This window comes from Rhincodon typus, chromosome 1, assembly GCF_021869965.1.
Source record: "Rhincodon typus isolate 14 chromosome 1, sRhiTyp1.1, whole genome shotgun sequence".
Taxonomy (NCBI): domain Eukaryota; kingdom Metazoa; phylum Chordata; class Chondrichthyes; order Orectolobiformes; family Rhincodontidae; genus Rhincodon; species Rhincodon typus.
The window spans coordinates 76,655,745-76,668,893 of NC_063332.1; the positions used below are offsets into that span (position 1 = coordinate 76,655,745).

General features: G+C 38.7%; 1 protein-coding gene across 1 annotated transcript in view; it reads left to right on the forward strand.

Moving 5' to 3' along the window:
• The window catches only part of LOC109917637 (cysteine-rich hydrophobic domain-containing protein 2), an 87,745-nt gene that overhangs the window by 70,994 nt on the left and 3,602 nt on the right, over nucleotides 1–13,149 (forward strand). Inside the window, exons 4-5 of the mRNA XM_048601818.1 lie at nucleotides 4,629–4,685; nucleotides 4,864–4,923. Of these exons, the coding sequence (XP_048457775.1) occupies nucleotides 4,629–4,685; nucleotides 4,864–4,923 (117 nt within the window). The remainder of the gene's footprint in view (nucleotides 1–4,628; nucleotides 4,686–4,863; nucleotides 4,924–13,149) is intronic.

Consider the following 13,149-nt stretch of genomic DNA (forward strand, 5'->3'; position numbering starts at 1 on the left):
TCATAGACTAGTTCAGCCAAAGCCTGACATTGGCTTTAAGACATGATTTCATGAATATGACCATGTCCCTGACAGGAACATCATCCTTGTTCAGCCAGTAGGTTAGGACGTACCAGCGGAAGTGATGGTACAATAGTATACATTCGGGAGGGAGTTGGCCTGACAGATCTTAATATTGACTCTAGATCCTATAAAATCTTCTGGCATCAGGTGAAATATGGGTAAGGAAGCTGCCTGCTAACTACCATGTCCTAATCACCACTACTCATTCTCCAAAGCCTGTCTACCGTCCACAAGACACAAGTCAAGAGTTAGATGGAACACTCTTTGCTTGACTGGATGAGTGCAGCTCTAATAATACTCAGGAGAATCTTGACACTACATTCACAAACATTCACTCCCTCTCCTGCAGCAGCAGCTAGGTTCATCATGTTCAAGATGCCTACAGAAATTCACTGACGCTCCTTGGACAGTACCTCCAAACCCATAACCACTGCCATCTAAAAGGTTAGGGCAACAAATACAACACCATCACCTGCAAGTTCCCCTCCAACCCAAACACCGTTATGACTTTGGAACTGTATCACTGTTCCTTAAGTGTCACTGAATCAAAATCTTGGAACTGTCTTCCTTACAGCATTGTAGGTCTACCTACACCAAACAGACTGTAGCTGCTGAAGAAGGCAGCCCACTACCATCATGAAGGGCAACCATGGATGGGCAATAAATGCTAGCCCAGCCAATAATGCCCACATTCCATGAATAAATATAAAGAAAAAGATTGAAACTAGTTGATGTCCCAGCACTGAGCCTTACACCAGCCCTCATTATGGTATACAACTAATCCTCTGTCCATGCTAATATTTCATCTCCCAACACCATGAGCTGTTAGCTTGCAACTTTTTATTTTCCATCTTTATCAAATATCGGAAGTACTTGGAAAATAATTTGCTGTTGGTGAAATTCCTTTGTACTCGGCAAACATCCATGTCTGAGTTAATGATGTACTTCAGAGACTGCTAAAGTATTTAAATGGGGTGAAGTGAACTTCCTTGTTACCTCACTGAATGTACACAACTACATAAAGCAAAGTGCCAGTTATCCTCTCTGGGGGAGGGGGTGGTTTCTGATTTCAACTAGACCAACCTAAAAGTAACCCTTAGTACCCACTCACTATTCAATGACCCCTTTTAAACTTGTAGATGTGTTGTGGTCTGGTAGAATAAGGTTGGACTCTGCTGACAACTTGGAAAAGTACCAGAGGGCTACCCAATATTTGTAGAAGTATTTCCTGTAAATGAATTAATGCTTTTAGAAAGGATGGATAAAGCAGGAAATTACAAATAAAACTAAGATTGTGTGATGTGTATGCATTTAAGGAATATTTCATTGTTTGAAAGTACAGAAATGCATCACTATATTCAGATTTGCTGATTACGAAAAGGCATCACATTTTTGGCAGTTTCTTCCTGATTGAATTTTAAAATTTTTGGAATAAGTGCAGTTGTGTTTGCTAGAAGTAGAATATTAGGAAATTTGTAAAATTTCCTTTGAGAGTCTGACATTGAAATTTCTACAGCTTCTGGTATTGAGGGTGAGCAGTTTTCCAGCTTGTGTTCAGAGTTTTTGTTCTAGTCTATAATGTGATTACACCCAGCAGTTCTATTGCTTTTGTTAAGAAGTACAACCACTGTAGAATGCAGCCAGCCACCATTGGGGGGGGGGGGGAATCAAAAATGAAGCATATCCTGTGCTTCATGTCAGTGCTAAAGGGATATTGGGGAGTAAAATCCATAGTTTTGTATTAGTGTCACCTTCGGATTAGCAGCGGGTGGGCAGGCAGATGCCAGTTTGAAGTAGAAGAACGTAGTCCGTCTTTTTCCATTGATAAAGTAGCCTTTCAGAGTCAATGAGCTCTGTCAATGCAAGCTTGTCAAGGCTACAACTTCATAGACCTGAGAGGCGGTTTGAGAGGTCAGGCCTTTTCAAATTCGCTGTGATGCAAATGAACTTTGCTGCTTAAACAACTATTGGAATTTTTATGTCCGCTGCTTGTCTGTTTCACAAAGTCATTGACGAGACATTCAGTGCTTTTTAAATTGGGGTAGCATTGTGATAAAGACCAAGTACAGATTTACGGAGGGCTGAAAGCAGTTAGATCATGTTCTTTTCATGGTACCATTAGAATCAAATCGATTTCCCTCAAGCCTTCAGAATGGCAAATTTTAACAAAGCTTTGGGGCTAGACAAGGGCCAAAATGACTGAACTGAATGTTAATTACACTCGGCAAACTTATTTTCTTTTTATTTCAAACTGACTAGCAAATGAAATTAAGAGGTGGGACTATAAACCACTGTGTTGCTTACATGCAAAGGAGGGTTCATATGTTTTTTTCACAAATGACACTGGGCAGCTTTCACAAAGTTTTTTTAGATTTGAAAATATATCTAACAAATGTTTTTCACCAAATATAAAACTTCAACCCTGTTACTTCTATATTATGGTTATGTATCTGACAAGTAACAAGTAATAAATATGAGTAGTTCAGGATATTATTAGCAGCTAGAAAGTGTACTACATCTGGATGACTGATGTAACCATTAACTATGAAATTAAACCTCTCCCAAGGGTATTTTCACTTAAGGAAACTGCTGTTCTAATTCTTAAAATGCTATTGACTTACCAAGTAAAACTCACCATAACTTGAGAATGTAGTTACACTATAATCTCAAAAAGGGATTTTATTGTATTAGGTTTTTTTTACTTCAAATTGAAGTTAAACTGGAGATAAATTTTTTAAGGTGCAGTTTATTTCTATAGTCTCAAGATTTTTATTTTCTACAGTTCTGAGTAATTCAGTTTTTTTTTTAAAGGTTGAAAGTACTGATATTTTGGAGCTTCACTTGTTTACTTAAATGTATTGTTTGATTGTAACATGCACAATGTGTTTTGCATTGTTTATGGAAAACTTTCATCAGTATATTGTATATTTTTCATGTTCCAGTTGTGATATCAAGCAGTAACATTCTTTAAAACAAGTGGCTTATAACATCAGTAGCAGTTTTAGGTTTTGGAATTTTATTTCAACAATGTAACTTCACATTTTGAAGAATGAATTTTCTCACACATTTTAGCATTAAATTTGCAAAGTTTTTAATTTCCGGTGAAGTTGCTACAGGTTTGACCCTTGCCTCACTAAATTAACAGGAATGGTTACCATACTAATACAATTTCACTGGGTTGTCTAAAATCTCAGACTTTAGGAGGAAATTATTCCTTGCAAATTTCCATGGGGATAGCTGTTACCTGGTTATTTATTTTGAGAAGTTGCAACTTTACTTAACTAACCTATGAAGTTTGAATTGTTAGAACAAAAAAGAACAAATATGTACCTCATACCTGTTTTTGCTTTGTTCTCTGACATCCTTTTAAACAGTGATGTACTTTGGGTTGTGAGCAGCAGCTGCATCAGTGATGCAGTTGAACTGCGGGGCAATGTTTAATGGCTTTTCTGCACCTGCAGCTATACAGGCTTATTTTGACACCTGGCTTCATCACTTATTTACCCGCACCCCCCCCTTCCTTTTTAAAAAGAACATTTTTTTTCTCTGCTATCTGAGTCCAATTCCCGTTGATATATAGATATATGTTAGTGATATGAAAGGCGTAATCAGTAGGGATTCCTTTGTGTCTCTTGCTCCATTAAACTCAATATTGCCAGTGTTACACGTTCAATCTCTGATTCAAACAAAACACGAACTAGCTTCCAGTCATAGGCATCCCTAAAGAAGTTGAACAGTAAACTATTCTTTTCATTTTGCACAATTAAATCTGACGAAGCAACATGAAATAAAGGGTGTGTTTTCAGAAGACTATAAACAAATAGTAAAACATATTTCACCAGCTGATGATTTCATTTCTCTGTATTTAGGAAAATAATTATATCACACAAGTAAACAATTTGCAGTGCCAGACTTCAAAAATGGATGTGGCTCTCAACTTTCTGCATTTGGATTAAATCTACAGTAATTACTGATTGTTCTTTACAATTTACAATTAGCTGGATCTAGAAACTAAATCATTAGATACTAATAATAGTTTTTTTTAAACAATAAACCTCAATGAAACAGATTTTTTCAAGGATGTATAAAACTAATTTAATGTTGAGCAGACCCTTCGATTCACCATTTGAGAAATACTGTGTCAAATATGTATATACAAATGCTTTTAAATATTCTGACTATGTAGAATTTGACAATGCTTCCAATATAAATCTTGCTATTTGTTTGTATACATCTGCACCTAACATTTTGTTACATGCAGTATTTTTGGAATTAACTTAGTAACTAAAGTGATATTAAAATTAATTACTTCATAATGGTAATAAATTTCTCCTTTGTTGGTTTGGGCACGGGGACTGGGGGTATACAAGAGAAATGAGCACCATTTTAGTTACTATTTAACACTAAAGGTGCTTTGGCAGAACACAGAGCCTGTGGTATAGGACCACCCTGTATTCAGTCACTGTCCCCACACCTCTCTGCCTCTTCCATTCATACAAGCAGCTGCACTGCAAAGTTTTTCAGAAGCCAGTCAAGAGTAAAATTCTACCTCATTTGTCTTCCAGACACGAAGATCGATCGAGAAGTTATTAGAATGGGAAAACAATAGGTTATACCACAAGGTGAGTGCCGCAGGGAGCAACTTTAGCATGGGGTTCAGACCATTGGGGTCTGAATTGCACAGTATGGAAACAGATGCTTTTGTTGGTAGAAAAATATGAAAGATGGATAAATGGGTTTGTCTGGATGTAGGAATAAAATGGAAGTCATTTTTCTTTCTTTTCTCCATTTCTTTTCCAGCTGTGCTTGCACTGGAGACTGAGCAAAAGGAAATGTGAAACCAATAACATGATGGAATATGTAAGTTAAAGGGCTGTTTTGTTACTTTCTCTATTAAATGATCATTTATTTTGCTTCTGATCTTATTCTTTCAACAGTTATTAATCAGAAAGGTGTCAGCCTACTTAGTCGCTTGAGTGGCAAAATTTATTACGGTCCACAGATGCACATATTCACGTGCAAGGCAGATTTATAAAGTTATGAATGGCCTGAAAACAAGGCTTGCACTGTGTTCTGAAAATAATAAATTAATTGCCAGAATGAATGAACTGAAGTGAATTAAGGGGGTTGGTGTGTCTGTCCAAAGAGAAGAATCTTTATTAAAGTTCATCACAAAAATGTTTAAGCCTGTTTTAGTTAACTGTGCAAAGTAAAGTGGTAATCTATCTTCCAAACACACACACTGCAATCTGAACAATAATCTAATGGAGAAGTGACGGGTCCCATGAGAACCAAGTACAATCATTGTTGTGGTCAGTGAGTAGACAGAACAGCTATTTATTGAGTAGATACCTCATAAAGCTAGAGTTAAATTTGTGACCAAAGCTTGCATGCAGTTTCCTTGTTTCTTTGAAATGGTTAAAGGAAAGCAGCTTGGGTCATTGAATTTTGTACTGCGTTTGTCAGGAGTTTCACTGTTACTGAAATGCTCTGTGAGTATTTTATAAACTTGGTATTGGTGAGTCGGGGAAAAAAGATTTAGGGTTAGGGTTGATCACATTGTGACAGATTTGTAGAATAAGAATTTATCTTCCACAGTTCCTTCACCAACCAAATATCATTTACATTCAGATATGATTTGTGAATTTCTTGTTATACAATGTATGCCAGATCCCCATAATAAGAGGCACATCACTTGATGTCACTGTTAAATGCCTGATAATATGATCTCAATTTCAAGGAAGACAAGGAAGGAGTGACAGGAATGGACAATAGCTTAGGATAACTTGCTAATATTTACTGTAGGCAGATGGACAATAATTAAATGATGTTGTCTGCTATCAAAATGCATTACTGTGTTTTTTTTTAATGAAAATAGAACCAAAATGTTCTGAGATTGCATTGTGCCATTGCATATAGTTACATGTTCATGCTTCAGTTTCTTTTCCTCAATTTGATTCAAATTTGTTAATTGCTCCCTAACTTCTACCAAACTATTTACATTAATTGATATTTTTCTTAGAGGTTGCACATTAATTTTGAAGGATTCCTATGTGTTAAGTGTCTCCTCTGTTTTCCATAGAATCTTTTATAATTGTGAAAGACATCAGATTTTAGTAGATTTTCACTCTTCATTTTATTGTTAGAAAATATAACATCTCATACTTTTTCTCCTTGTGGAATTTCACACGTTATTTAACATCTACTTAATGTCTTATTTAAATATGAGCTTTTCTTATTACCTTTCTTCCATTAACCTTACTGAAAACCCTATTTGAAACCAAAGTCTACAAGATAACAAAAGCCTTTCAAAATGCTTTTTTGTGTGGAACAGCACCCATTCGCTGAATTGATTGCTATAGATTATTTGTAACATCAGCAACTATATCAAACATGTTGATTTATGAGAATGTGAAAGGCACGTGAAGAGGTTTTTGTAATGCAAAGGAGGGAGGACATGAGTGAGTTGTTAAAGATTTTTCTCTTCTTAGATAGCAATGTCATGTTCCTAGTCTCCAAACAAACAAAGTGTTTGAATTAAGATTCATTCTTTGCTAGTACAAACTGATTCATTTATAGTTGCAGTTTAAGATTAGCTAGTAATCCTACATATATCAATTCCTCAATTGTTTTTAAATTTAAAATAATTGGCTTGGAGCATCATAAGCTAGCACCAATGCTGATATCAATTTTAAATTACTTCTAGTAAACAAATTGGAAGAATTAATGCTGCAATTTATTTAGTATTTAATAAACAACAAAAATAACAAAGCCCAACACCACCCCCCCCACCCCCCAACAACCCCACAGCACCTATCCTTCAACTGGTGAAGGTGTAACACCTGCCCATTTACCTCCTCCCTCCCCAGTTTTCAAGAGTCCAAACATATCTTCCAGGTGAAGCAACACTAGTGTACTGTATTCACTGCTCACAATGTGGTCTCCTCTACACTGGGGAAATGAAGCGTAGACTGGGTGACTGCTTCACAGAGCATCTGCATTCTGCTCACGATAAAGACCTTGAGCATCCAGTTGCCTGCCACTTTAAGACACCACCCTGTTCCCTAGCCAACATCACTGTCTCAGGCTTGCTGCAGAGTTCCAATAAAGCTCAGCGCAAGCTGGAAGAACAATACCTCATTTTCTGATTGGGGTCCTTGTAGCCCTCCGGACTCCACATTTAGTTCAATAATTTTAGGGACTAAACTCTCCCATGTACTAGTCCCTCACCCCATACACCAGGCCTTGTTATCCCATAGTCTGTCATTTACACACCACCTATTGCTGGCCACTAACAGACCCCATAGCTATTCACCCTCCTAGCCAGATCGTTATCAACTCCTTTGTCAATGTAACTGCTCTTCTGTCTCTTTGGGCTCTACCCCCACCTATCGTTTACTCCCTACCACTTTCCCCTCCCTATCTTCTGCATATAAACCAATGTTTTCCTAGTGAGGAAGGATCACCGGACCCGAAACATTAACTTTTGATTTTTTCTTTCCAGGTGCTGCCAGACCTGCTGAGCTTTTCCAGCAACTTCTGTTTTTGTTCCTGATTTACAGCATCCACAGTTCTTTCAGTTTTTAACAAAACCCATCATTTTGATCCTGTCCTTCACCAGAGTTATCATCAGAGTTGTGACTTTTATAAAGGATACATTATGTTTCACTTATATTAGAGCCTTCACAGCGGTAGCACTCCAAACTTTGTCAGCAGTATCTCTAACCACATGAGTTCTTCAAGTGTTTTCTCCCAGCAGAGGTATAAACTTAAATGGCTATTCCTGGTGGCATATATCTAAATTTTTCTGAATCTGCCCAGCCTGCTCCAAAGAGCAAAAACATCTTCAATAAATATGGTGCCTTTAACACAGTATTATACAATAAGGCATTTCTCAGAAGCAGTCAGAAGTTCAACTCAAAGTAGGAATTGAGAGTTAGGAAAGGTGACTGAAGGCATGATTCAAGAATAATAACCTTTTCTAGCATGCCAAAGGTCTTTTTGGCGTTGCCATGATGCCTTGAAAGTTCACTTTCCCTACTCTTCATTCCTTTAATTTTTCTTCTCCAAATACTTACTCACTTCTGTTATTCACTTCACCTTTCTTAGAGATTGCAATTCTTTTTCGGTTGAGGCATCACATGTCATATCAATTCTGTATTTTCAAAAAAGAACAGCCTCCTCTGAACCTCTTCTTTCATTTTTGGCTATCTGAAATTTATGCCCTCAGTCATTGAATCTAATCTTACCACTTTATGCCTAATCTATGAATTAACCTGTTTTCTTTCTTTTCTTTTTAGTCAATTGCAATCCAAATCATACTAACTATAATTTCCATTTTGGTGATCTTTATGCAATCTTTATAGCCAATTGTTCCAACTCTCGGTGACATCACTCTTTTCAACCCTCATTGGTGAGAAAGCATCCAGGGGTCAATACTCTGCCCTTCTAACTAATTTCCTATCCATGCTAGCACATGCTATTATATATCGATTTTTATTAGCAAACCTCCGATACAGGACCTTGTTAAAAACCATTATTCTTGAAAGTTAGATAACCAGATGTAGAGCTGGATGAACACAGCAGGCCAAGCAGCTTCAGAGGAGCAGGAAGGCTGATGTTTTGGGCCTAGACCCTTCCGTTTTTTTTTATCAGTGCACTCTTATTTTTTCAAGTAACAAAAAAAAACTTGGCTAACATTGACTTACCTTCTGTAACACTATACTAGCTTTCCTTAATTACCTTTTAGGATTTTCATTTGAGTAAAAATTTGTTCCATGTGATGACCCTTAACTATCATCAACATTCAGCTCATTGGCCTATGATAAGTTTAACCCTTTTTGAATAAAGGCAACTTTTCAATCCCCTGGTATAAATTACAAATTTAAGCAAAATTTTTGATGTTATACTCCTATCCTCAGCTATTTTCTCACTAACTTTTCATAACACTCTACATCATAAAAGCCTTAATTCTTTCACTTAACACTTCAGAAACTGGTTGAAATTCTGAATGTAATTAAAATTAATTTCAACTCTAGTTTTAAAAGCTACTGTTATTGAAAGTTTCCAAATATGTCAGGTTCACAGGGCTACATCTGTTCAGAACCTTACAGAAAAGCTATTTGAAATGATGATTGGTCAGCTTTATTAATTGGTAATATTTTACAAACAAAATAAGAGTTGTGTTCAAACATGCAACTTCTTAATTACTATGCAGTTTCTGTTTATATTAGGCAAGTGTTTTTGCAGCACTGATTATAATCTAAGGGTATCGTAATCTGCATAGTTGACTCATGACCTTCAAGTTAAAAAAAGGACATAATAAATGGTTTTCATAGAAAATATGACCCATAGTAGACCTTTCGACCTCTCAAAACTGCTCTGCCATTCAATATGGCCATGGCTGATCGCGCAAATGAATAACTTGTTCCCACTTTTCCCTGTATCCTTTGATCCCTTTAACTCGTCCTCCATCCAACTCAGCCTTGAAATCATAGTGTTTTGGCATTGACTGTTTTCTGTGGTACAAAATTCTACAGGCTGACAACTGTTTGAACGAAGAAGTTTGTCCTCATCTGTAAATGGTTTATCCATGTCCTTAGACTATGACCCCTCGTTCTGGACTCCCTGCCATCGAGAAAATCCTTCCTGCATCTACACTGTCTAGTCCTGTTATAAATGCTCAAAATTCCCCATTTTTCCCATTTTCCCCATTTCTGAAATCAGGTTGACTGGTCATTAGTTTCTGGTTTTCTCTCTACCTCTCTTCTTAAACAGAGATATTGCATTATTTACCCTCCAATCTGTAGGAACTGTTCCAGAGTCAGAAATCCCATGACACCAGGTTATAGTCCAACAGATTTATTTGAAAACACAAGCTTCTGGTGCATAGCTCCTTCATCCGGTGAAGTGAGATAGAAGCACACAGAACACAGAATTTATAAGTAAAAGATCAAAGGCTCTCACAACTAATGAGGATGTATTAAACAAACCTTAGATGCTGTTAAACCTTTAATCAGTTAAAAGGTTTTAATTGATTAATATGTATAGGTAAGTCCCTGAATTTCTTTCAAGTCACTGCCCTGAGAGAACTAAAGGTTTTAACTGTGTAAAGAAAAGGTGACATTTTAGGTCAGACAATGCATGTTAGGTATGAGGCCTTGTTTAGAATCTGTATGTGTTTTGGTTTGGAGTCGGACTGGTTTTACTCCTAAAGTAGGAATTAGTAAAATGCCACATTGATTGACTGTCTATAAATTGTGTGCTTTTTTGAACAAAATAGAATGTATCTGCAATACAAATTCACCCTATAGATTTATGTAGGAGATGGCTGTTTTAATGTGTTTCTTGTGTGTGTGTGCGTGCGTGTGTGCACGCGCTCGTCATCCAGACACACAGAACAGCCATGGGGACCAGATTTACAACCCAATATGCCAACATTTTCATGCACAGGTTCAAACAAGACTTCTTTGCTGCATAGAACCTCCGACCAATGCTATACGCCAGATAAATTGACAACATTTTCTTTCTTTGGACTCATGGCCAGGAATCACCGAAGCAACTACATAGTGAAATCAACATGTTTCATCCCACCATCAGACTTATTATGGACTACTCTTTAGAATCAATCTTATTCTTGGACACACGCATTTCCATCAGGGACAGAGACCTCAGTACCTCACTCTACCACAAGCCAATGGATAACCTCACTATGTTGCAGTTCTCTAGCTTCCATCCTAAAAGCATTAAAACAGCCATCTCCTACGGACAAGCACGATGGATACACAGGAGCTATTCAGATGAGGAGGAACGTGACAGACACCTAAAGGTGTTGAAGGGCGTCCTCATAGGAATGGGCTATGATGCTCAACTCATCGCCAGTTCCAACGTGCCACAGCAAAAAACCACAATGACCTCTTCAGAAGACAGGCATGGGATATGGCCGATAAGGGCACCCTTCATCGTCTAGTACTTTCCAGAACCGGAGAAACTATGCCACGTTCTTTGCAGCCTTCAACACATTATTGGCACAGAATTCTTACAAATGGCTAAATGAGAGAGAGTTATTTTAGAAGTAAATGGCACTGGTCAGAAATATTTAATATAGTAATATTAATGCAACGTTACCTTAAATATGAAAGCATCACTTTTTTTTGTGGGCCTGTGAGGGAGAGAGAGTGAGTGGATGTGTGCGCGGGGGAGAGAGCCGAATGCCCTCACTGATCAAGTGTTGCCTCACTGGGAGGGAACATCCCTGCTTGGCGATTATTTCACTGTGTCCATTCATCCGTTTTTGAAGCATCTGCATGATTTTGCAATATACCATGCCTTGGGGCATCCTTGTCTGTAGCATATGAGATGGACAACATTGGCCAAGTCACATGAGTATCTGCCGTGTACATGGTGGGTGGTGTTCCCACGTGTGATAGTAGTGTCCATGTTGAAGATCTGACATGGTTTGCAGAGGTTTCTGCTGCCTTCCAAGAGATACACAAAGCCAACACACTTGGACGTCCCATCGTATCAGGTAAGGGGACCCTGTGTGAGAACCCCTCTAGCTATGTCGAGTGCATATTGAAACCCATTGTACAGGGAACCCTCAGCTTCTGTTGTGACGCTACAGATTTCAGCTCAGCACCCACAGACCAGTCAAACCAGGAACATCCCTCGTCACAAGGGACGTTTCGGCACTTTACACAGGCATCCCCCATGACGACTGAATCGCTGCAACAGTACTCAGTACTCAGTACCACCAACTGGCAATTTCCAGATGCCATCCTACAAATCATCTGCTTCATCCTCAATCACAACGTCTTCACCTTTGGCAATTAGTTCTTCATCCAGACACACAGAATGGCCGTGGGGACCAGATTTGCACCTCAATATGTCAACATTTTCATGCACAGGTTTGAACAAGATTTCTTTGCTGCATAGAACCTGCGACCAACGCTATACACCAGATACATTGACAACATATTCTTCCTTTGGACTCAAAGCCAGGAATAACTGAAACAACTACATAGTGATATCAACAAGTTTCATCCCACCATCAGACTTGCCATGGACTACTCTTTAGAATCAATCTCATTCTTGGGTACACGCATCTCCATCAGGGACAGACACCTCAGTACATCACTCTACCGCAGCTAATGGATAACCTCACTACGTTGCACTTCTCTAGCTTCCACCCTAAACATATTAAAACAGCCATCTCCTACAGACAAGCCCTATGCATGCACAGGATCTGTTCAGCTGAGGAGGAATGCGACGGACACCTGAGGTGTGGAAGGACACCCTCATAGGAACGGGATATGATGCTCAACTCATTGATCGCCAGTTCCAATGTGCCACAGTGAAAAACCGTAATGACTCCTCAAAAGACAGACACGGGATATGACTGATAGGTCACCCTTCGTCGTCCAGTACTTCCCAGGAGTGGAGAAACTATGCCATGTTCTTTGCAGCCTTCAACTCATTATCGATGACAATAAGCACCTCGTCAAGATCTTCTCCAGGCCTCCAGCTTTCACCTTCAAACAACCGCCAAATTTTAAACAGACCATTGGTCGCAGCAAACTACCCAGCCTTCAGAACAACATCGACCACAACAGTATACAACCCTGTCATGGCAACCTCTGCAAGACATGCCAGATCATTGACATGGATACCACCATCACACGTGGGAGCATCACCCACCTCGTGCACAGCTAGATACTTGTGACTCGGCCAACATTGTTTATCTCAAATGCCTCCAGGCAAGAGTTGCCAGAGCATGGTATATTGGTGAAACCATGCAGACGCTACAACAACGGGATGAATAGACACCACACAACAATCGCCAGACAGGGATGTTCCCTCCCAGTTGTGGAACACTTCAGCGGTCAAGAGCATTCAGCCTCAGATCTTCGGGTAAACATCCTCCAAGGTGGACTTTGGGATATACAACAACGAAGAGTTGCCGAGCAGAGGCTGATAGCCAAGTTTGGTACCCATGAGAATGGCCTCAACTCAGACCTTGGGTTCATGTTGCACTACAGGTGACCCCACTACACTATACTCTCTCTCTCTCACACACACACACACTCT